The sequence below is a fragment of the Dipteris shenzhenensis genome, chromosome 8 (assembly GCF_047967505.1).
Source record: "Dipteris shenzhenensis isolate YYH24624 ecotype China chromosome 8, Dip_SZ_1.0, whole genome shotgun sequence".
Lineage (NCBI taxonomy): Eukaryota > Viridiplantae > Streptophyta > Polypodiopsida > Gleicheniales > Dipteridaceae > Dipteris > Dipteris shenzhenensis.
This window is the reverse complement of record NC_141603.1, coordinates 8,369,639-8,391,766: the sequence shown is the minus strand read 5'-3', so window position 1 is coordinate 8,391,766 and position 22,128 is coordinate 8,369,639. Positions and strand designations below refer to the sequence as shown.

The following is a 22,128-nucleotide window of genomic DNA, read 5'->3' as shown; positions in this document are numbered from 1 at the left end:
ATTACGCTCTCTCGAAACTTATCAGTGTATTCTGTCACTGACAAATTTCTCTACCGAAGGATTCTATACTGATCCCAAGGTCGGGATGCTTCGTCAGAAGGTAAGAAGTGTTTCCTAAATTCCCTTTTAAACCCCTCCCAGATAGTGGATGCAATACCATCTTTCTGTTGTTTAATCCACCACCGATCCGCTGCCTCACTAAACTTGTGGGTGGCCTTGCGGATTTTCTTGATATCATTTCTGATTTCACAAATGGCGAACGCCTCGTCCCATTTGTGCAACCAGGTCTCAATGATATCGGAACTACGGTCATTCATCCGACCAGAATACTTTTCCGGCCTATAATTGGCAATATTAGGTACTTTAGCCCTCCCAGGCTCGACCGTCCGGTTACATCGGAGCCTTTCCTTTCTCATCTCGAGAAGGTCTGGCAGACATACTGTGTATCACTCTTCTAAGTTCAGACTGCCCTACATTTGCCTGTAACTGTTGCGCTAATAACTGCCGCAAGGCATCCTCCAGTAATGCAATCCTGCAAGGCATCCTCAAGTAATGCAATCCTCATCAGTTTTGGTTGCCTAGCTTCAATAGCTTTGTCATCACCCAACAATTCTTGGAGTAGCACTAGCATTTCTATGTCGGTGTATCTTCCACAGTTCAGTGGGGAGAAGGCATGCCAACAATTGGTAGCCAGTTTCATGCTATTGGACTTCCGGAGTGCAATGCCTCCACATCGGCAGCCCAATCAGTCCTCAGCAGGTCACGAGGACAACATGCAGTTCCTATGTCTAGGAGCCTATCAAAGTGCCATACCACCCAAGGATCAGGAGTTCGCAGTAGTAGCGTGGTGGGATGACTGGTCTCAGCAGTTTGGCTTCCAATCTTCATAGCTATACCGGTTCTTAGGAGTTTTTATTGAGCCGTCATGTTATCGTAATAGAACATTCGTTCCTCAGCCTTTTGGAGCGGTACCATATCGGTCCTAGTGCCAGACTGTTTTCCCTCAGTTCTTTGGTATCATCATCCATAATTTAAGGAGGAGGGAATGTCACATGCACCTCACGGTGAATAAGTTTAAGGGTGATACACACACACACACACCCAATAAGCAGGAAGAATGGCTCATGAAGTTGGAAGACTACTTTTGCTATCCCAAGCATGACGAGGAGCGCAATATATTTGCTGGCATGCATTAATAGGATTATGCTCACTTGGTGGCGGTACATGAGGGACTCTCCACAAAGGCCAACTACTTGGGCGGAGTTCAAGGCCGCTACATTTGTAAAGCCCATAATAGGTAATGTCAATTAATGTTTTTGCACAATCACTCCATAGTGATGCTAATATTTTTTTCCTTTGCCATGATATTAATAGGAAAAAAGAGCTTCTACAACAATTGATGATGGCACGTGGAAATGATCCAGTTGCATCTGCTAAGTATGGGGATGCTCAAAAGTTTCGACTACATGTGAAAAAGGAAACATATTGGCAATACTTGTTTGAGCGAGGGATTTCCATCATCAACAATTTGCGAAGCCATGATTTGGAATTGCCCGATGGGTTTGAGACATTGGTGCTCAGTGTCACGAGGACGTGAAAAGTGATGTAAAGTATCTCCGTAACTCAATCTACGCAGTTCCAAGGCGAGTTCGCAGTTCTAGGAAGTGCCATAAGTCATTTATGAACTTTTTGAAAATTTTTGTACGGACTGTACAGACGTCCGTACGTACGGAGAGGGAGGGACCGTCTGGGCCTCCAGTTCCGGGCAGGGAGCCGCCATACCGCCAAGACAAACTGCGAGGCTTCCGATGAGGAAGAGGCTGTCACCCTAAAAACGGGGGGGGGGTTAGAAGTGGGAGGGTGGAGCCTAGGTGTGACGGGAACGGAGGTGGCGCACGAGGTGGCGGACGGGGGGTGGGGAGGAATGGAGAGGCGGAGGGGGCGAGGTGGCGCGAGTGAACGGGGGGGGGTCGGCCGGGGTTGTCTTTTGCTATGGTGGACCTTTGTGCACATGTTTCTGGCTGCGTGGTGGCTTTTGGAGCTGTTTTGGACCAGTGCAGGCTGCAGGAGGAACTTTCCCTGTTGCTTTTGGCACCCTCTCTCAGGCACAGATCTCGAGGCAATCATTTCGGGGCAGATCTGTGGACCATCTTTCCTCTACAACTCTTTCTTGTTCATTCTCTGCTCTCTACCTTCATTTTTCTCTTCTCCTGATTGCTAGAAGAAACTTGCACCCTGCGGGGAGCCTGGACAGAGGATAGGTGTGAGGAAGGAGCTCGCCCCTTTGCCACAGACAGCGGGAGTTGGTTTTAGGTTTTGTTTTTCCTTGTTCTTTCTTGCTTTGTAGCTTTTTGTAGTGCATGCGTGTTGTGTGCAGTCCTTTCAGGACTCCTACAAATTCTAGCAAGCACCCAAAGGCAAGGGTGATCCTGTGGAAGGCCTAAGAACAATGTGGATGCATGTGATAGCCTTGAGGCTGCCTTGAGCTCAGTTTGATAGTGGTTTGGATGCCTGAATGCCTCTAAGTTGTGTCAGATCAGAAGTGAATGCGTGAGTATGCCTTGCCAGTGGGAATTCTAGTGGTGCACTTGGATTAGATGCCTTGAAGACATGTAGAGGATTTGCAGAGAGAAACAGTGCAGGGTTGAACCCTTGTTGTAAAGCTTTTCCATTTAGAAGCATTAAATAAATATCGTAAGGGGCGCCAAGGCATTTGGGGCCAGTGGGTGCACACTGTGTACTGTTTTCATTGAGCAGGGGCATTCTAGCCTCACCTTTGTTGTTGTTGAAGCTTGTTCGTGCTAAGTGATTGAAGTGACTAAAGCTTGCATTGTGGCCATTTATGAAGTTTATGATTGAGTAGAAGAAGATCACTGCCCTTTTGTTTATCGAGGTCCGGTTTCAGTGGTTCCACTGTCGGGATCGTCACCATCTTCCTACAGAGTTGAGAGCCCTGGTAGTGTTGGGTGAAGGACACCTTCAGTGCAATTGTTGCTATAGCAATCAATCTTAGCAAGCATGTCACACCGTGAGAGGTCATTGACCATTTCAGAGCAGGAGGGGCAGGACAGAGCATCAGAGAGCTTTGATGAGGAGCACAGTACCAGCGGGGGTGATGACCAGCAGGACAGTGGGGCACATCTAGTCTCTCTTGAGCATGCCACGGAGGACTCACAGGATGAGGTAGACGAGGCAGAGGAGCTTGATCCCAATGCACTTTTTCAGCTACGAATGCAAAGTGTAGGGGGAGCCTTGTCGCAGTTGCAACATGCTGTCACGGAGATTATGCAAGCTCCTCCCCCTATGGTTGCTTCCCCTGGAAGCAAAAAGTCATCTCAGAAGAAACATAAGAAGCACAAGAAGACCCCTAGGCATGTTTCTTTCGGTGGACAGCCGTCAGAGATGCCCTCGATCACCCCTGTAGCGGGTAATGCCAATAACTTTCATTCAGTAAATCAGGGACAGCAAGCCCTTCCTCAGCCCAAGATGCATCCAGGATATTTTGGAGGGGGATCAGTTTTTCAAGCAATGGTCGCACCATCTGCAGAGGCACCCAGAATGCCACGTAGCTTTATGGGCTGCACGCAGCCGGGAATGCAGAATTTCGAGCAACCTATGATGGGTGGAATGCCCCCTGCAAATGCCAATATGATGTACTCAAACATTGGGATGCAGTCTGGGACAATGGGCAATACTTGGAATATGCCACAGATGCAGGGAGCGGGACCTGGAATGCCAAACCCCACCATGGGTACGGTTGGAATGGCTCAGAATGTGGGAGCAGTGATGCCCCCACCGTTTTTACAGGCCCCCGTTATGACAATCTCACCCCTAAAGGCAAATTGAAAGATTACAAGGAGGGAGGGGCAACTGTCAAGTTTGAGACTTTCAATGGGATGCAGGACAAAGTGAAGGCTTAGACATTCGTGCAACAATTTGATGCTGCCTACTAAGGTGGACACTTCACAGAATCCTCCAAAGTCTGAAAGGCAGCCACCTTTTTGAAGGGCAATGCGCTCCAATGGTGGACCAACCTCCTCTTGCAAGGCAGAGCACCTACCACTTGGGTCGAATTCAAGCAGGTCTTCTCAGCAGCATGGCTCACTACCACTTTTGAGGTGGATATCATGACCGCCTGGTACAGGTTGGATGCTGCAAATTGCAGAAATTTGGAAGACTACAATAAGAAGTTTTGGGAAGCCCTATTGCCAGTGAATTCTTAGAGACATGTACCGCTGTCCGAGCAAATTGAAAGATATTGCTGCGGGTTGCCAAAGGAGATTCGGGACTACTGCACGAAGACAAGGGTTTCCAATATGTCTTAGTTGGTTGAGAATGCCACTACAGCTTATGCACTAATGCAAGGGAAAGTTTCTGGGTTCAAAGGAAGCTCACAGGAGACATCAAGGTCAAAGGGCAGCAAGACAAAATCCCCTAAGAAGTTCAAAAAGTTTTCGCAGCCCATGAAGGCAAAGTTTGTTGGAGGACAGACCGACCTGCATGTCTGATGAGGAAAAGCAAATTCTTTATGATGCCAACAAGTGTTATATTTGCAAGGAGGAAGGCCACAAGGCTTTTGAATGCCCACATAAGAAGTGGAAGTTCCCTCCTTCTGAGCAGGGTGAGCACAAGGAGGAAAAGAGGACTGATCAGAAGAATAAAAAGACCAAGCCCACTGCTGGTCTTTTGCTAGACTTGATTGGGACTGTTCAGAATACAGATGCTATACAGTTATGCTGGGCATGGGGCAAGATAAGAGACCAGACAGCTCTGATGTTTTTCGATCCAGGAGCCAAGGCCAATTTCATTTCTCCAGAGCTGGCTGGAAAGTTAGGAATAAGGGCAGAAGAGATGGGTCCTTTGTGTGATGCAAATATGGCTTGTCCGGGAGTCAGCCAGTCAGTTACTCCGGTGATAGGCAAGCTGCGGATGCATATTCAGAGCTACGTGGACACAGAAGAGTTCTATATTATGCCGTTGAATGGTTGTGATGTGTTACTGGGGATACCTTGGCACTTTCGTGTTGGGGCTGTTTTGGATACAAAGAATAAAACAATCACAATCACTCACCGTGGCAAGACCCACGTTCTGGATGCTAAATTGAAGGGAGAATCCATCCCTGTTGTATTTGCTTCTGCCATAGGCAACGTAATGAAAAAGCATCTTTCAGCGTACTTGTGTTTGCATCTGAAAAGAAGTCAGTAGAAGAAGAGTCTCATTTTTCTAAGCTGGAAAAACAGCGGACAGATTTTCTTTTTCAGTTTAGGGACTGTTTTATGACTCACTTCCACAGGAGTTTCCCCCTGAAAGGCCAGAAGACCACACGATAGATATAATCCCTGGTAGCAGTCCTCCTAACCGACCTCCTTACAGGGTCAGTGCAGCCCAGCAAGAGGAAATTATGAACCAGGTCAAGGACCTGCTGGAGAAGGGGCTGATTCAGCCCAGCTCTTCACCTTACTGCTCACCTGTGCTCTTGGTCCAGAAGAAGGATGGATCTTGGCGGATGTGCATTGACTATAGAGCCCTCCATAAGATTACCATTAAGAAGAGATTCCCTATACCTCGGATAGATGATATTTTGGATAGGTTACAGGGGTCTGGAATGTTCAGCCGCATTGATCTGAAGAGTGGTTATCACCAGATCATAATTCAGCTAGACGATGTTCACAAAACAGCATTTCGTACCACATTTGGTTTGTACGAGTTTCTTGTCATGCCATTTGGGTTAACTAATGCACCTGCCACCTTCAAAAGAATGATGGACATGATTTTTAGAGAGCACCAAACCTTTGTTGGCACTTTCTTCGATGATATCATCGTGTTCTCTCAGGATGAGGCTGAACACAAGAAGCACCTTGTAATTGTTCTCGAGGAGCTACGGAAGCATAAGCTGCTTGTCAATGCCAAGAAAAGTGAATTCTTCATGCATGAGATCCATTTTCTCGGGCACATTGTTTCCAAGGATGGAGTTAGGATGGACCCTGCCAAGGTAGAGGCCATCAGGAATTGGCCACACCTGAAGAACATCCATGAAGTACGTAGCTTTCTGGCCTTCTGCTCGTACTACAGGAGGTTCATTCGGTATTTTGCGGAGATTGCATTTGCTTTACATGCCTTACAGAAGAAGGGGTGTGTGAGAGCATATTTTTATACTATGGTCTACACCCACTGTTGGAGTTGATGACGTTAGTGGGGATGTCATAGTAGCTTATGCGTGATGAAGTTTATGGTTTTTAACCTTATGAGTGACTATCACGAGATCGAAACTGCACTATGTTGTGTTTGTAGAGGATGAGTTTGGAAATGTTCCTGGATTTATCTAGGTATATACAACAGGCTTCTCTTGGCTCAGACATGTAGTAACAAGCAACAGATAGCGGCATTATCTTTCACTGAAGCAGAGTACGAGGCAGCCAGCCTGGCAGTTTTTGAAGCCACATGGTTGAGGCTTCTACTGAGAGAAATTTGGATGCCACAGGATGATGGTACAGCTATGTATTGTGACAATAGAACTTGTATACGTTTGGAAAAAAAACTGTGTTTTTCATGCAGGGACAAAGCACATTGAGGTGCTGTTTCATTTCATCAGGAAAAAGCTTGTATCAAAATAGATGGATCTCATATTTGTACCACAAATCAGTAGGTTGTTGATATTTTGACAAAGCCGTTGGGTGGCAAGAAATTTGAATGTTGCAAGGATATGCTTGGGCTGCAAAATATCAAATTGAGCATTAAGGGAGAGTGTAAGAGTTTAATGCTCATTAAAGCCTATAAATGTAACTACATATGTTTTGAGTGTCTTGAATGAAGAAAAGTGGACTTCTTTTTGATTAGCCTTCTCCTTTAGTGCTAGCTTGTGTCACGGCTGAGTCTGCCCTTCACCTCCGGAGTGCCGACAGAAACTCAGTACGAAGACCTTGCATAATGGATGCTCAAGTATGTGTGGGTGTGTGGATTTGTATATTTGAGAGCATGTGTTTATACTATGGTCTACACCACTGTTGGGCGCTGATGACGTCAGTGGGGATGTCATAGTAGCTAGTCATTGCTATGCGTGATGGAGTTTATGATTTCAACCTTATGAATGCCTATCATGAGATTGAAGCTGCACGAGGTGTTGTGTTTTCAAAGGATGAGTTTGGGCATGTTCCTGGATTCATGTAGACATGTGTTTTTAGTATCTTGTTCATGTGTGTACTCTCACACATGTTTTGTATGCTGTCCCTCTTTGATAGTGAGAGTTAAATCAATACAAGTCGGCTGTTTCTTGTTCCTACTTTGCTTCCCATTGGTCCATCAAAGGCTATATGGGAGTGTATTTACTAGATCTGGACAGCATTCCCATTTATCATTGAGGGTGCTGATACTGAAAAAGGGTTGTTACATTCTAGTTATATGGTAATAGGACTTTGGACAGATTTGTTGACATCGATCTTTAGAGAGGCCATAGACTGGTTTAATATAAACTCAAAGTTGTAACTAAATATAATTAATTGTGTGGGTTTTTGTATGTAATCTTGCTGGGGTGTGTTTGAATTATGTGGGTTAAACTGATGGTAAAAAATTGTGGGTAAGGGCCTTGATGCGGTTTGCAAGGTGGTTGGGCATCACAAGGCTTTTGACACAAGTATGGCGCTCATGTAGGCAAGCTACCAAATTTAGACATGGAAGTGAGTCCAAGGTCTAGGGGGCCACTAAGGACTCCAATTTGGAGTTGTCATGTTTCGTTGGGAAGAGACTCAGCCTTACATGCCTGTGTTTTGTTTGTACATGAAAGGTTGTAGTAGTTATCAGGTTTTCATCGTTGTGAAAGTTGTATGTTAAACCAATGCGTCTCTCTCTGTCTTTGTCTTCCGCCATTAGCTTTCTTGCAGCTTCTCCATCTTTCATCTTCTGGTATCTTCCTCCCTTCTGCAGATCAGCTTTCATCTTGTTCTTACAGATCTTAAGGTAGTAGAGACATAGCATGCATAGTATTATATTATAAACTAGAGAAAATGCATACATGCTTATATTTGCTTCGAACAATTCATCTAATGTAAGATTTGTTAGTAATACATAAGTTTGTAAGGATATGAAAAATATTTGAAGGTTTATCAAGAGGTACATGGCTTTGATGTAAATTGTTTGGTGTGTAGGCATTATTGCCTTTGAAGCTAGAAACATATTCTTTTATAATGATGCCAATGTTTAGTGCCTAGGCTGTAATTTTTTTGAAGCTAGAAGTGTGCTCCAGTCATAGAGCCCAGGGAACCCCGTTCCCTAGCTGTGGAACGCTGGAACGGCGTTCCCTTTAGATATGGTTATGGAACGCCAGACTTCTGAAACAGCTACGGAACACTAGAGAACACCTATGGAACATCTAGGGAACGTTCCCTATGCCGTTCCCCAACCTAAATCTTGTCTATCATTCGGATTTTGTTTATGTCCTAAGTTCCTCACTCCAAATTTGGAGTCCTGAGTCATCTATCATCAGGATTTTGTTTATGTCGTGACATCGTGACTCCAAATTTTGTCCAATAGCAGTTGTGCAGATAGTATGTTTTCTAGTGAGTATGGTGATGTGGTGTTCCCTTCCCGTTCCTGTTCCCGTTACCTAGGATTTTGGCATTCATGTTCCTTAGGGGGTTGGCATTCCATTGGCATGCACGTTCCCTAGTAACTATGGCTCCAGTTTCAAGAAACTCTTCTTAATATTGTTGTCATCAAGATCGCCATTGATTTAGGATAGGCTAGAGAAGTCTTTTTTCAAGGGAATGATGTTTATCTTAATCGTTGTAGTGTATTGCATAAGTATAATGTTTTGCTGTATTTCTTTTAGCTTAGTTTTGGTTTAACAAATCTCTTTCAAGAAGCATTATAGGTTTAACAAATCTCTTTCAAGAAGCATTATAGCTGTATAGGTTCAAGTTGTCTAGCTGTATAGGTTCGAGTCGTCTAGGGCAACCAAGTTCTCTCTCTCTCTCTCTCTCTCTCTCTCTTAGAAGTTAGATTGGAGTTGTTTATATGATTCTGCTATGTTGGTCCCTTAGCAAGCAGATGGGGCCCCCAGAAGTTTCCCGTTTGTCTCAAACCCCCTAAGCCTTTGTGGAAGCTTCACCTTCAAAGTGTCTTCAGAACAATAAAGAATTTTTGCATTATGTTTGAAATAATGGTGCACAAATGTCAATGATGGTCCATAGAATATTGGTTTGTATTTTGACTGCTAATATAAATTTCCAGGCTTGTCTTATCAATGGACATAAAGTTGGATGTACGTGAAAGAAGAACATGTGAAAGTGAAGCCTTAATTGAATTTATTATTTGGGTCCAGATCTAATAAGTGCTTTCATATCTTGATAAACATCACGTATGGGTTCTTGAATTAGTTGCACAACTGTACCCAATATTCATCCTAATCATGTAGTCAAATTTCAAGGCTGTGAGTGATATACAGTTGATGGGTGGGGTCTTTGCTCAAATGCGAAGAATTTAAGTTTCAATGCTGCAGTCAGATTGAACTTGTTGATCTTCTATACTTGGAAGTTTGTAAACTATCTCTGCCTCTACTTACATATGGATTTTTAAAAATAAAAGTGCAACTATCCATGTCTTGAATTGGTAGGTATTTTTAAGGGGTTGATCCTTTGATACTGCAACAGGTTCTTCATCTGTGGAGGCTGCAATCAATTGGATAGTCGAACATGAAAACGATCCTGACATAGATGAGATGCCAATGGTATGTGAAGTATGTTTTAAGAAGCTACAAATAATCTTAGGCACATGGAGTTATAATAGCAAGCACTTTAGATGGATAAAGGTGGGCAATTTTAGTACGTAAGGTAGGGTGGATTATAAATGCAATTGAAGCACAGCAGGGGGAATCTTGGCCTCTCAAAATTGTATTACTTGAAGAGGCCCAATGTAGTCGATGGAAATTTCTCTAGTGCCTACAAATTTTAAACAGCTTCAGCCTGTTTCCCCAAGCCAGGACTAAAAGTGCCACTAAAACCCACATCAAACTAAGTAGTTCATACTGATGTTACAAATAAATTGAAATTCAATAGTGGTTGTTCCTCCATCAATCTTATGGTATTGGAGGGTTCTCTTGTGGCACTTCTTCAGCAGTGCTGCAAACACCATATATCTTGCTGGGAATTTATGATTAATGGAGGTTTGGTGATATCCTTCAAATTTAGCATTGGTTGTGACTGTGCCTTCGAGGAGTAGTCCAATTGTCTTAGTATAGTTTGTAAATATATCAGATATGCAGGTATATTTGTGATTTGTGGGTCATGATTCCATACTCCTGTAAAAATTTCACGAAGCCTGACTTATACAATCTAATTCTAACGCATTCATCACCTAGTTTGTAGAGGAGACATGATTTATGGATGGATGAGGCAGACACGCAAAATGCCCAAAGGGGTCAGTTTGCCAGCCAACACGAGGCACCTTGCTAAACTGTTCTTTGATGTAGCGATGACCAAGAGTTGTCTGGTCAAATATGCATAGTTGCCTCGTTATGCATGCACCATCCTCCATTCTGAGACAATTTTGATAATAGAATATAAATATTAGAGTGACCACGCTACGAGCAAGGCAAGAGAAGGTCAATAAAAGCTGAGATAAACTATAAACCAAATAAACTGAAAGTGGCATATTACTCATAAAGAGTACAAGCATTTACATGAACTCAAGTTGCCCCTTTTTTGCAAGCTTCTTTACAGCAGGATTGGTTGTCTCCTTTGAATAACTTTGGTGAATTTGTTGTCAATTCCATCGTATACTTTTAAGAGGTAATTTACTTGTTTTCGTGTAGTTTATAGATATGGGGTATCCAATTATGCATGGTACTGATTCTATGAGAATGGATTCCATCAGCATACAGTAGGCATGTGGTAAATGGGGCCGGTGGTTTGAAGGTTTGCCAAAAGATACCTAAATGAAGACAAGACCTTTGTGGAAGTTGATACTTTGGCTTGGTTTTTTAACATGTGTGTACGAAGTCTGTTAACTCTGATTGAATTGCCATCATGCTTTTCAGACTATTATTCTTTTAAGGTAATCAGAACTCTTTAGCTACAGAGGTGGACATGTGAAGTAGTGTCTCTCTCCCAAGTGAAGCAGAGAGGATAGCTATACTACAGTTTGATAGTCTTTCCAGTGTAGTGCGTCATATCTGCTTCTGTTATCCGATAGTCTGTCATGAATTGGTAAGTGACGCTTCCTTCCTGTCACATGCACCCCTGCACTTGGGTGCAAGGTGACACACTGGCTACATCGACAAGTGCATTATAGTTCCCAGATAGGAGATTTTGTCGTATGCTGTGACCCCTTTGTGAGCCCTTGTCCAGGGACAGTCAGGCACAAGCTACGTAGGTCAGTCTCTCAGCCTTAGGTCAAGTCAGTAGTCAGTTCTTGTTCACTAGTACCCACTGGAGAACAGTAGGTTAAGTGTCTCCATCTTATAGTTTAGGTCTTAGCCTAGGTTAGGAGTCCCTTTAGGGTCCCCAAAGGCTGGACAGGTAAGCAGGGAAGGCAGCCTGCAAAGGCTGCCCAAAAACTCCCTTGGCAAATGAGCCAGGGAGGGCTTTTTATAGGCTGGTTGTAGGCCAGCCAGTCTGTAAAACAGACTGAGTCAGTCTGTTTACAGACTGGGTTGGCTCAGTTCAGCCCTATAAAAGGGCCCCTTGGCTGCCCTGTTTTCTCATTCAGTTTGCTCCTGCCTTCAGTCCTCCTACAGCTCCACTTCAGCCTCCTGTGCAGCCCCTGAGATCCTCAGATCTGGCCCTGCTCTAGCCTCAGTCCCTTGGCCATCAGTTCAGCCTGATTTGAAGGTGACCACGCAGCACAACAGTCGGAGGTTTGGACCAGCAAACGGAGAGAGGTTTGGACACTGTTTCCTCAGCTTTCTCAGCTCTCTTTTACAGTTTACACAGCTCACTCTCAGCTCTATATTTCCGTCATCTCTCAGTTCTCTCATAGGATCTATCACTTCTAGCTTTCACTCTCTCACTCATGCAGTAACCCTGCATTCCGCTAGACAGCACAAGCCTCTTCCTTGCCTTACAGAAGCGTCCTACATCGTCAGTGTGGACAGCATCAAGGTCTCGGTATTGGTCGGCGTTGCCTCTCAGGTCTTTGGGTCTGCTATATGTGTGCACAGTGAGCTCTTCAGAAGCGTGTTCTGTGCTCTCTTGAAGAGTGTTCTTTGTATTTCTCAGTTCTCCAAGTATAAAGCAAATTCTCCCTTGATTGGGGGAGGGGGCCCTCAGTGGGTACAGGGACCCAATCGGTTGTCGACTCGACTCTCTCTCTACCCTCATCTCCTTCCTCTCTCTATGGTAAACAACGCTCATTCCTCGCTAAAGTTTTAAAGAAGGTCTTGCTATGAATTACACGATCATATAACCGTTGCATGTTACACTTCCACTGTTAGGGGGTAGCATGAATTGCCTGGCATTGGGCAAGAGGGAATCTGGGTTATTGTATTGATCATGTTCCATTGTTATTGCACAACACGTGCAGAACACATGCAGATTTTTAGGAGGTCAAAAGAATAGCATCTAAGGATAACGATTTGGCTCTCCAATGAGAGGAAGGGCTGATTCCAATTGTTTCTAGTGCATGATTCTATGTGGGTGGAGGGGCAGTTGTGAAATCCAGCAGCAATAACTAGGGAAATCCAGACTTAATTTTTTTTTCTTCACAGATATAGGTGCAGCATTGTCTACCTATGTATGTCCTCAAATCTCTCCACAGAAGGTCTAATGGCCTCTTGAATGCATCTTATACTAGGATTGAGCGTGTGCATGCGAGTGTTGTTGTAAACCTGACTCGATTTCTTTGTGCGATGGAAGAAGGTAGATTAGTATAGGTGACACAGAACTTACAAAACTGATGATTGTATAGAAGATAAACAAATGTCAAGGGCAGCTACACAAATGGTATCTAGGGCCAGGTCATCAAATGCATTGCCATGCTAGAGGAGACAATCACTCATTGGACTCACCAACAGTAAATTAACCTGAATCAGGTGAATGAATGGACACTTGTAGAAGAGTATGCCTTTTTGACGGGCCACTTTCCATGAGGCATAATCCTTACAATCAAGATTTACTACTCTTCCAAAGAGGCATATGCTTGTGAAGAAGACACTTCTATTTATTACATTGTAATGTACCCTCTCATCAAGGGTTGTGCACACCTTTTAAATGTGTGGCTCTTCACTCTCTAATTTAACATATGCTTTGGACATTCTATGCAATATAGATATTCTTGTTCTAAGCTATCATTATAGTCTCCTTTCTGCTCCCAAGTCACTAATGACAGGAGATTACTAGGATTTCTTACACTACCTAAGAAGGACAAAAGTGAAAAAAGGTTATCATAGTAAATGGATATCTACTCTATAAGAGTAGTCTTGGATATAAAAGACACCAGGCTTCAATTGTTATATGAGTGTCATGATAGAATGCGGGATATCTAGGGATTCAAAAGACTTATGCTCTTATGAAAAGACAGTTTTAAGATTTCTAAGACTATGTTGTTGAGTGGCAGACGTGCCAAGACAAAAAGGCAGAACATCCTAAGCTAGGTGGTTTGCTACTTTGTTCCTTGCCGAGGCTATACGATAGAGAGACTAGCTGCCCAAGAGACAGAGACCAAATCGTGATACCTAGCCAGAGTGTCCACTTAGAGGGTGATTAATGATTTTTTCCAGTTAGATCGTGTTGACACAAGATGAGGCTTAGGGATCTCTCCTCCATGTTTGCTGGAGTAGACACAGCCGACGGGGTTGATATGGGCAAAATGGTAGGTGTCAGAATGATACAAAGTGTGCTTAGAAAACCAATTATTGGCTTTTTGCCTAATTTGCTGTTGAAAAGTGTTTGACAATGATAAAAGATGAGAATCGATGCTTATCTACACCAGTTTCACGTGCTGTAGGAAACACCATGTAATTTTGAGAGAGTTTGGCATTTGAATGCTATGGGTAAAAATTCAGTTTGTACAAAACTGCACATCAATGAAATAATTGCATGCACATAAAGATTTTGTGCTTGTGCTACATTATGTGCACATATCATCATGGGCACTCTCTGCCTATCATTGTACTTTGCAATTATGTGATAGGTCGTTAATGATCCCAACATGTTGCATGGTGTGTACATGTTGCTCAAGCATTGACTCTCATGTGTGAGAGAGAGAGAGAGAGAGAGAGAGAGAGAGAGAGAGAGATTAATGTCGGGAGGCCTCACGGGCCTACAAGACAAAACACGCACCAAAAAGGTAAACACCAAACATCAGTTATAGACCGAGTCTCTTGGGAGTGTGTATAGCCCTCACAAAGTTATTATAGGTTAACTATGGTCTACTACAAAAGATGATCGGCCTGCATTACACCAGTTTAAGACTGAGAGTCTTTAGGTTTGGATTTGAAATCTCTGATTAGTGCTTTTCCATCTCTATAAACAGCCATTTTCAGTCCTTTCGAGCATCCTTCACTTTAGTCAATTCAGCGGCCTTCAGTTTGAGTTGAGTTGGGGTGAAGGAAAGAAAGAAAGAAAGTCTATTAACGTCCACTGGAGACCAAAAGGTCTATGGGACAGCAAAAAACCCTCTAGTACATCTGCTTTAGGGAGGGCACATGGCAGCTCCCAAGGAGTGCAAAAAGCAACCCCGATTATTTAGAGTACCTACATGATATTTCGGAAGAGTAAACAGCCATACATCTGTTTAAGACTGAGAGTCTTTTGGTTTTGATTTTAAACTCTCTGATCAGTGCTACCCCTTCACGGTAAACTGCCCATTTCCCATCCTTTCTGGCAACCTTGACTTTAGCTAATTCAGTTGCCTTAATCTTGAGTTGAGTTTGTGTAAGCTCCTCTGCTATCCATACTTTGGTGCCCTTCAGCTTGTAAGATTGTCGAAGAAGCTTGATCCGCATATCTTTTGACTTCAGTGTAAGGATTGCATGACCTCTATAGTGCAAAATAGAAGCTGGCCTAGAGTTGTCATCATCCTGCTCATCATCATTCACCCACTCGATGTTGGGCAAACTTGATTTGATCTTTGTCAATATTTCACTATATGTATACTCCTCTTTGTACCAATCTTTTGGGAGTCCCCCTATTCTAATCTTCAGCGCATTATCACATCTAGCTTCGTGTTCTTTAATCTTTGCTTGGATATCAGATTTACTTGCTTTGTTGTCCACTTCCACAAACACTTCCTTCCTAGCAGTTTGTACTTTAGTGTGAACAAGATCTTTGATTGTAGAGACTAGCTGTGGGGTAGGGGGGGAATCCTTACAAGATTTTACAGCCTCATCAATTACTGCCTGCTTACCAGGCCCTTCCAAGATGTGAAGTCGGGCCTTTACTTCTGCCAGCTCCAATCGTAGCTCTCTCATTGCCTGCATATAAAAAATCTGATCCTGTTGCCCGAGGATGGGCCGTTTTGAGCCTTCTTGTTGGTAATTTCATGCGTATGGAGAGGGTGTCATGGCTGCAACTGTAGAGTACCTGATGGATGTTGAAGGAGTTCAGGGGGTTGAGGGGGACTTGGAGGAGAGGGTAGGCCAATCCATAGTTGGCTGTATGATGAACCCCCTGGCTTAACTTAACCCTCGGGTTGGGTTGGGGGGTTTAGCCCAACTCGGGGTTAGGGAGGACTAGAACTAGACTAGGATTAGACTAGGTACGGACGGGAGATATTGAGGATGGAGAGGTGTTAGACGGGTAGAGGTATGGCTGTACGGCTGTACGGGAGGGTACGGGATTGGATGTACGAGAGGTGGGGAGATACGGATGTACAAAAGAGGCTGTACGGGGGGTACGGCTGTACGGAAGGTAGGGGGAGGCTGTACGGGTGGTACGGTACAGATGGTACGGAGGTTGTACAAGGAAAGAGGTTGTACGGGAGAGGTACGGAAGATACGAGGAGGTTGTACATAAGGGGCGGTATTGGAGAGGCTGTACGGGAAGGTACGAACGGTACGACGGGCTAGCTACGAGAGGCTGTGTACGGAAGGTACGATGGGCTACGAACGGTACGATGGGCTAGCTACGGGAGGCTATGTACGGAAGGTACGGGAGGCTACGTACGTGAGCTCCTCCGCTATCCATATTTTATTGCCTTTCAACTTATTGGTTTGCTTGAGAATCTTGCTTCTTTTCATCTTGTTCTGAAAGCATACTTTGGCTTGTATCCCCTCCTGTAGGACAGCTATTACATCTTCAGCATCCCACTGTTAGAATGTCACTGCCCCACCTATGATTTGAGGGGACAAGGGGGCAGGAGACTATAGGGGGCAGGGGAAGGAAAAACAGAGAACCTACCTGGCTGGAACCCACGCAGCAAGAGGATGATGGCGTGGCATCTTAGGCGCCTCCTGGAGCAGCATACTGGCTGCATTTGGGGGCTGCATCAGCAGCCCATGTGCTGGGCACATGGGCCCTTATATAGGCGTGGCCCAAGCCGGCCGGATCAGCCAAGGAATGGCCGGCCAGATCAGCCAAGGAATGGCCGACCAGGCTGGTTGGTGGAGGGCCGAGAGGTCGGTGCTGCAGCAGGGGGCCGATCCCCTGCTGGTTGGTTTTTCTGAGCCCAGCAATGGGCCTATATAAAGCCCCCCCTATCCCCCTCATTTCTCATCACCAGCAATGACAGCCTTGCACCCGAGCAAGCGTGCAGGGAGAGGAGAATACTCAGCCTTTTGTATCAGCATCTCTTTGCTGTTTGGTGCTCACCTTTTGAGCTTTTGTCAGCCCACTGTTAGTGGAAGAATACATCTAAGTTTTGTCTCTATCTCTCTATCTCTCCTTGAGTGTTGTATGAGCTGCGATCGGGAGTGAGAGGAGTGAGTGATTCTATCCTCTGCTTTCCAACATGGTATCAGAGCAGGGTTTCCAGCTCCAGAATGGAGTTCCTCAGCAAGAAGGCGACTCCAATCGACACTCAGGTTTGCTGCGTGGTCAAGTTCTCTACTGCAAGTTCATTTTCAGTTTGCTGTTTGCTATTACAGCAAGGATGGAGGACAAGGATTCATCTATTGCCCCTTCAGCCCCTTCTCTTCCTTCCTCCCCCCCCAGATTTATCTCTTTCACCATCCCTAACTTTGGAGAGTCAGGGAAACTAGATGGGTCAAACTACCCGATCTAGAAGGTGAAGATCCGAAGTCATTTAGTGGCTTGGAAGCTGTGGAAGTTGACAACGGGAGTGGAGGGAAAGCCGGGAGATCTGTTGGACGACAAGGGGAAGATTCTATTCTAGTAGATGGAGAAGAGCTTGAAGGTTGGGAAGATTTAGATGCCCACTCCCTAACATTGATCATAGGGACCACGGCAGACTTTGTTCTTCTGCACATCCAGATGGTCAAGACGTCTGTAGAGGTGTGGGCTATTTTGAAGGATCTGTACTAAACAGACAACACATCTCATATCTTGCTTCTTCAACATCAACTATACAATCTGGATATGAATGAGGGGGACAATGTTCATGACCATCTGACAAAAGTCAAGGTGGTAAGGGACCAGCTCGTAGCAGTTGGTCAGAAGGGAGACTCAAGTCATCTAGCATTGCTGACGTTACACAAGCTACCTCGTAGTTTCAAGAGTTTCGTGACTACGGTCACTACAGGATAGAGGGCCAATCCTCTCACCTTCAAAGAGCTTGGCCCTTTACTATTGCAAGAAGAGGCTCGGGAAAAGCTAGTTACTCAATCGGATGAGAAGGCTCTCGTGGCAAGGGACACGGCCGGCAAGGGTAAGTTTAAAGACTCCAAGAACAACAAGACCGAGGATGTAGAGAAAAAGAGGTAGATGAATTGCTTTTGGTCATTTCGCTATGGAATGCCGCAAGAAGAAGGTGGACCTCAAGCGAAAGGAGTAGTTCAAATTCAAGGAGCCAAAGACCGAATCGGCAAATGTCACGATCGGCGCTCTCTTTATCATTACTGAGTCCTGCTCAGCCTATGCAGTCAGTGAAGGAAAGAAAGGTTGGTACGTGGATAGTGGAGCTTCAAAACACATGTCCAATAAGGAGTGGTTCAAATCCATGGAATTTACGCATCCCGATTCCAAGGTCATTGTGGGGGATAACCGGACTTGCCCTGTGAAGGGTGTTGGTAGTATTCCATTCATCGCGACTGCAAGAAACGAGGAGCTGATTTTCGGTGTATTGTATTTACCGAATTTGTGCATTAACCTTTTGTCTGTCAGTAAGATGGATAAGCACAACATGTCGGTCTTATTCCACAATGGCAAAGTCAGTGTCACATCCAAGGCAAATGCAAATGGGAAGGTGGTGGCTCAAGGAGTCGAGGAGCATGGGCTATATCGGCTCAACGCTCTGTTGGTGCACGGGGACCATGGCAAATCCAAATTGTGGCATGAGCGGTTTGGTCACGCTAATTATGGCACTCTCATCGAGATGCAAAAGTCAAAGATGGTGGATGGACTTCCATCGATTGTAGGCAATGATCGTGTTTGCTGGGCTTGCTTGGAGGGCAAGCAACACAGGGACAAGTTCCCACAGGAGGCCTCATCATGGGCCAAGAGGTCGCTTGATTTGGTTCATTCCGATATCTACGGCCTGGTGTCAACAAATTCATTCGCAGGTTTGCGGTATTCTCTTTTATTTGTGGATGATTTCAGTCGCATGACTTGGGTATTCTGCCTAGCCAAGAAGTCTCAGGCTTATGATAATTTCAAAGACTGGAAGGCCCAGGTAGAGAAGGAGAGCGGGGAGGTAATCAAAGCCCTCCGCACAAACAGAGGGGGGGAGTTCAATTCTACCGAGTTCAATGGATTTTGCAAGAAGCACGGGATCAAGAGAGCTCACTACAGGTCGCACATAGCAGCAGAATGGAGTTGTCGAGAGGAAGCACAGGACGCCGTCACAGAGATAGGTTTGACCATGTTGCAAGGGAGAAATCCTTCAAAAGCTTATTGGGGTGAAGCTGTGAACATTGCCGTTCACATCCTCAACATAATGAAGACCAAGGCTGTTGATGACAAGACTCCATATGAAGCTTACTATGGTAAAAAGCCAACAATATCTCATTTACTGATTTTCGGTTCTAATGCATTTGTTCATGTGCATAAAGAAGAGCAGACGAAGCTTGATTCCCATAGCTGAAGATGTATCTTTGTGGGATATAGTGAAGAATCCAAGGCCTATTGTCTTTTCGACCCGGTAAAGAAGCTGATCCTTATCAGCAGGGACGTGATCTTTGAGGAGTCAGAGCTCTAGTCTGCAGAAGAGGTTCATGAACTTCCATCATTACCCCCACCCAAGGTCACTATCCAAGAGGTGGAGACAACTGAAGAACTCGAGGATGGAGGAGGAGGAGCACGATGTTCCAGAACCGGCTCCCAAGGCAACTCCAGCAAAGGCACCTCCGTCAGAGAAGAAGCTACCTCAGTGGTATTTGAAGACCTTAGCAGACTCACGGGTCATGGACATTCCCTAGAGCAGTTCCGGAGTGCGGCGATCTCAACGCAACATGAAGACTCCCTCCTTGACTATGCTATGGTGGCTTAGCTTAAGGAGCCCCGTTCCTTCGAGGAAGCGAATGATATTCCGGAATGGCAGGAAGCCATGCAAGCAAAGATGGATGTTATTATGAAAAATAACACCTGGGATTTAGTAGCCAGGCCGACCAAGAGGAAGGTAATTGGGACTAAATGGGTGTACAAGCTTACGTTCAAGTCAGATGGGAGCTTGGACAAGTATAAAGTGAGATTGGTGGTGAAAGGCTATGCAAAGGACTTGACTTCGACGAGACTTTCGTCTCCACAGCCAGGATGGTGACCATTCAGACCATCATTGCCTTGGTTGCTCATCACAGTTGGCCTATTTTTCAAATGGATGCCAAATCTGCATTTTTGAATGGAACCGTGGAGGAGGAGATATATGTGGCACAGTCACCAGGATTTCAGATTCCAGGATCCCCATCAAAAGTATGCAACTTAAAGAAGGCCTTATATGGGCTGAAACAGGCCCCCAGAGCATGGTACCAGCAGATAGATGTTTTCTTTCAGAAGATTGAGCTTCAGCGGAGTCCATCAGAAGCAAATCTTTATCTTGACACAGAGGGGGATTTGCAGCTGGTATTGATCTTGTATGTGGATGACCTCATCATTATAGGGGATCATACGAAGAAGATTGCTCAGGTAAAGAGACTTCTCATGGAGGAGTTCGAGATGACGGACTTAGGCATACTTCATCATTACTTTCTTGGGATTGAGGTGAAGCAGGGAAAGAGCTGTATCTTTATCTCATAGGAGAAATATTGCAGGGAGCTACTCAAACGCTTTTAAATGAAAGATTGCAAAGCAGCAGTGACTCCCATGGAAGCTGGTCTAAAGCTGAGTGTACATGATCCATCTCAGCCGGTTGATTCATCACTGTATCGAAGCATGGTGGGGAGTTTGCTTTACCTCACCAATACCAGACCGGATATTTCTTTCTTAGTTGGATTGCTGTGTCAGTTCTCCACCTCACCCAAGAAGGCCCATTGGGACGTAGGTATGAGGGTGAAGTACTTGAAAGGTACCTGCACCTATGGCATCTGTTACACGAGAGGCATTGAGTTGGGAGGCTTCTACGATAGTGATTGGGCAGGTGATAGTGACACTTGAAGATCGACTTCTGGATACCGTTTCTTACTTTCATCCAGGAGCTGTGTCATGGCTTGGTAAGAAACAATCTACTGTCGCCCTTTTATCTATAGAGACAAGGTACAGGGCTGCTTGTACAGCGGCATGCGAAACATTGTGGCTCAGGTGGATCTTGGAGGACAACGTGGCCCAAGAAATGTGATGGTGATTATGTGCAACAATCAGAGTTGCATAGCAATTGCCAACAACCTCGTGTTTCATGCATGGACGAAGCACATCGAGGTCCACTACCACTTTGTTCGTGAACTCATCGACGAAGGTGTCATAGAGTTGATGTACTGCCAAACCGACGACGACGTCTCGGATGTCTTCACGAAGGCGCTTCCCAGGGAGCAAATGGAACACCTCATTCGACGCATGGGGATCGGCCCACAGTTGTGTCATTGAGAGGGGGTGTTAGAATGTCACTGCCCCATCTGTGAACCGATTTTAGGGGACAAGGGGGCAGGAGACTAGAAGGGGCAGGGGAAGGAAAAACAGAGAACCTACCTGGCCTGGAACCCATGCAGCAAGAGGATGATGGTGCAGCATCTTAGGCGCCTGCTGGAGCAGCATACTGGCTGTGTTTGGGGACTGCATCAGCAGCCCATGTGCTGGGCACATGGGCCCTTATATAGGCGTGGCCCAAGTTGGCCAGATCAGCCAAGGAATGGCCGACCAGGCTGGTTGGTGGAGGGCCTAGAGGTCGGTGCTGCAGTAGGGGGCCGACCCCCTGCTGGTCGGTTTTTTGAGCCCAGCAATGGGCCTATATAAAGCCCCCCTATCCTCCTCATGTCTCATCACTAGCACTGACAGCCTTGCACTCGGACAAGCATGCAGGGAGAGGAGAATACTCAGCCTTTTGTATCTAGAGTACCTACATAATAGTCTGAAGGAGTAATCAGCCATACATCAGTTTAAGATTGAGAGTCTTTTGGTTTGGATTTACTCTCTTTGATTAATGCTACGCCTTCACGGTAAACCGCCCATTTTCCATCCTTTCTGGCAGCCCTGACTTTAGCTAATTGAGTTGCCTTATTCTTGAGTTGAGCTTGTGTAAGCTCCTCAACTATCCCTTCAGGTTGTAAGATTGTCGAAGGAGCTTGATCTGCATATCTTTTGACTTCAATGTAAGGATGGCATGACTTTTAGATTGTTCAATAGAAGCTGGCTTGGAATCGTTACCCTCCTCATTATCACCATCTATCCATTCAATGTTGTGCAAGGCTGCTTTGATCCTTGTCAATATTTCACTATATGTGTCCTCCTATAGGAGTCCCCCTATTCTGATCTTCAGCGCGTTATTACGTCTAGCTTCATGTTCTTTAATCTCTGCTTGAATATCAATCTTACTTGCTTTGGTGTCCACTTCCACATTCACTTCCTTCTTAGGGGTCTGTACTTTAGTGTGAACTAGATCTTTGACTGTAGAGACTACCTGGGGAGTAGGGGTGGAAGCCTTGCAAGATTTTACAGC

The 22,128-nt window shown here is 45.1% G+C and overlaps 1 protein-coding gene and 1 pseudogene across 1 annotated transcript in view; both read left to right on the top strand.

Annotated features, from left to right (window-relative positions):
• LOC147899056 (ubiquitin-associated (UBA)/TS-N domain-containing protein) overlaps positions 1-22,128 on the top strand; it is a 66,103-nt gene that overhangs the window by 10,011 nt on the left and 33,964 nt on the right. The window contains exon 5 of the mRNA XM_087378132.1: positions 9,645-9,721. Within this exon, the coding sequence (XP_087234258.1) occupies positions 9,645-9,721 (77 nt within the window). The remainder of the gene's footprint in view (positions 1-9,644; positions 9,722-22,128) is intronic.
• On the top strand, positions 4,873-6,614 carry LOC147899057 (uncharacterized; annotated as a pseudogene).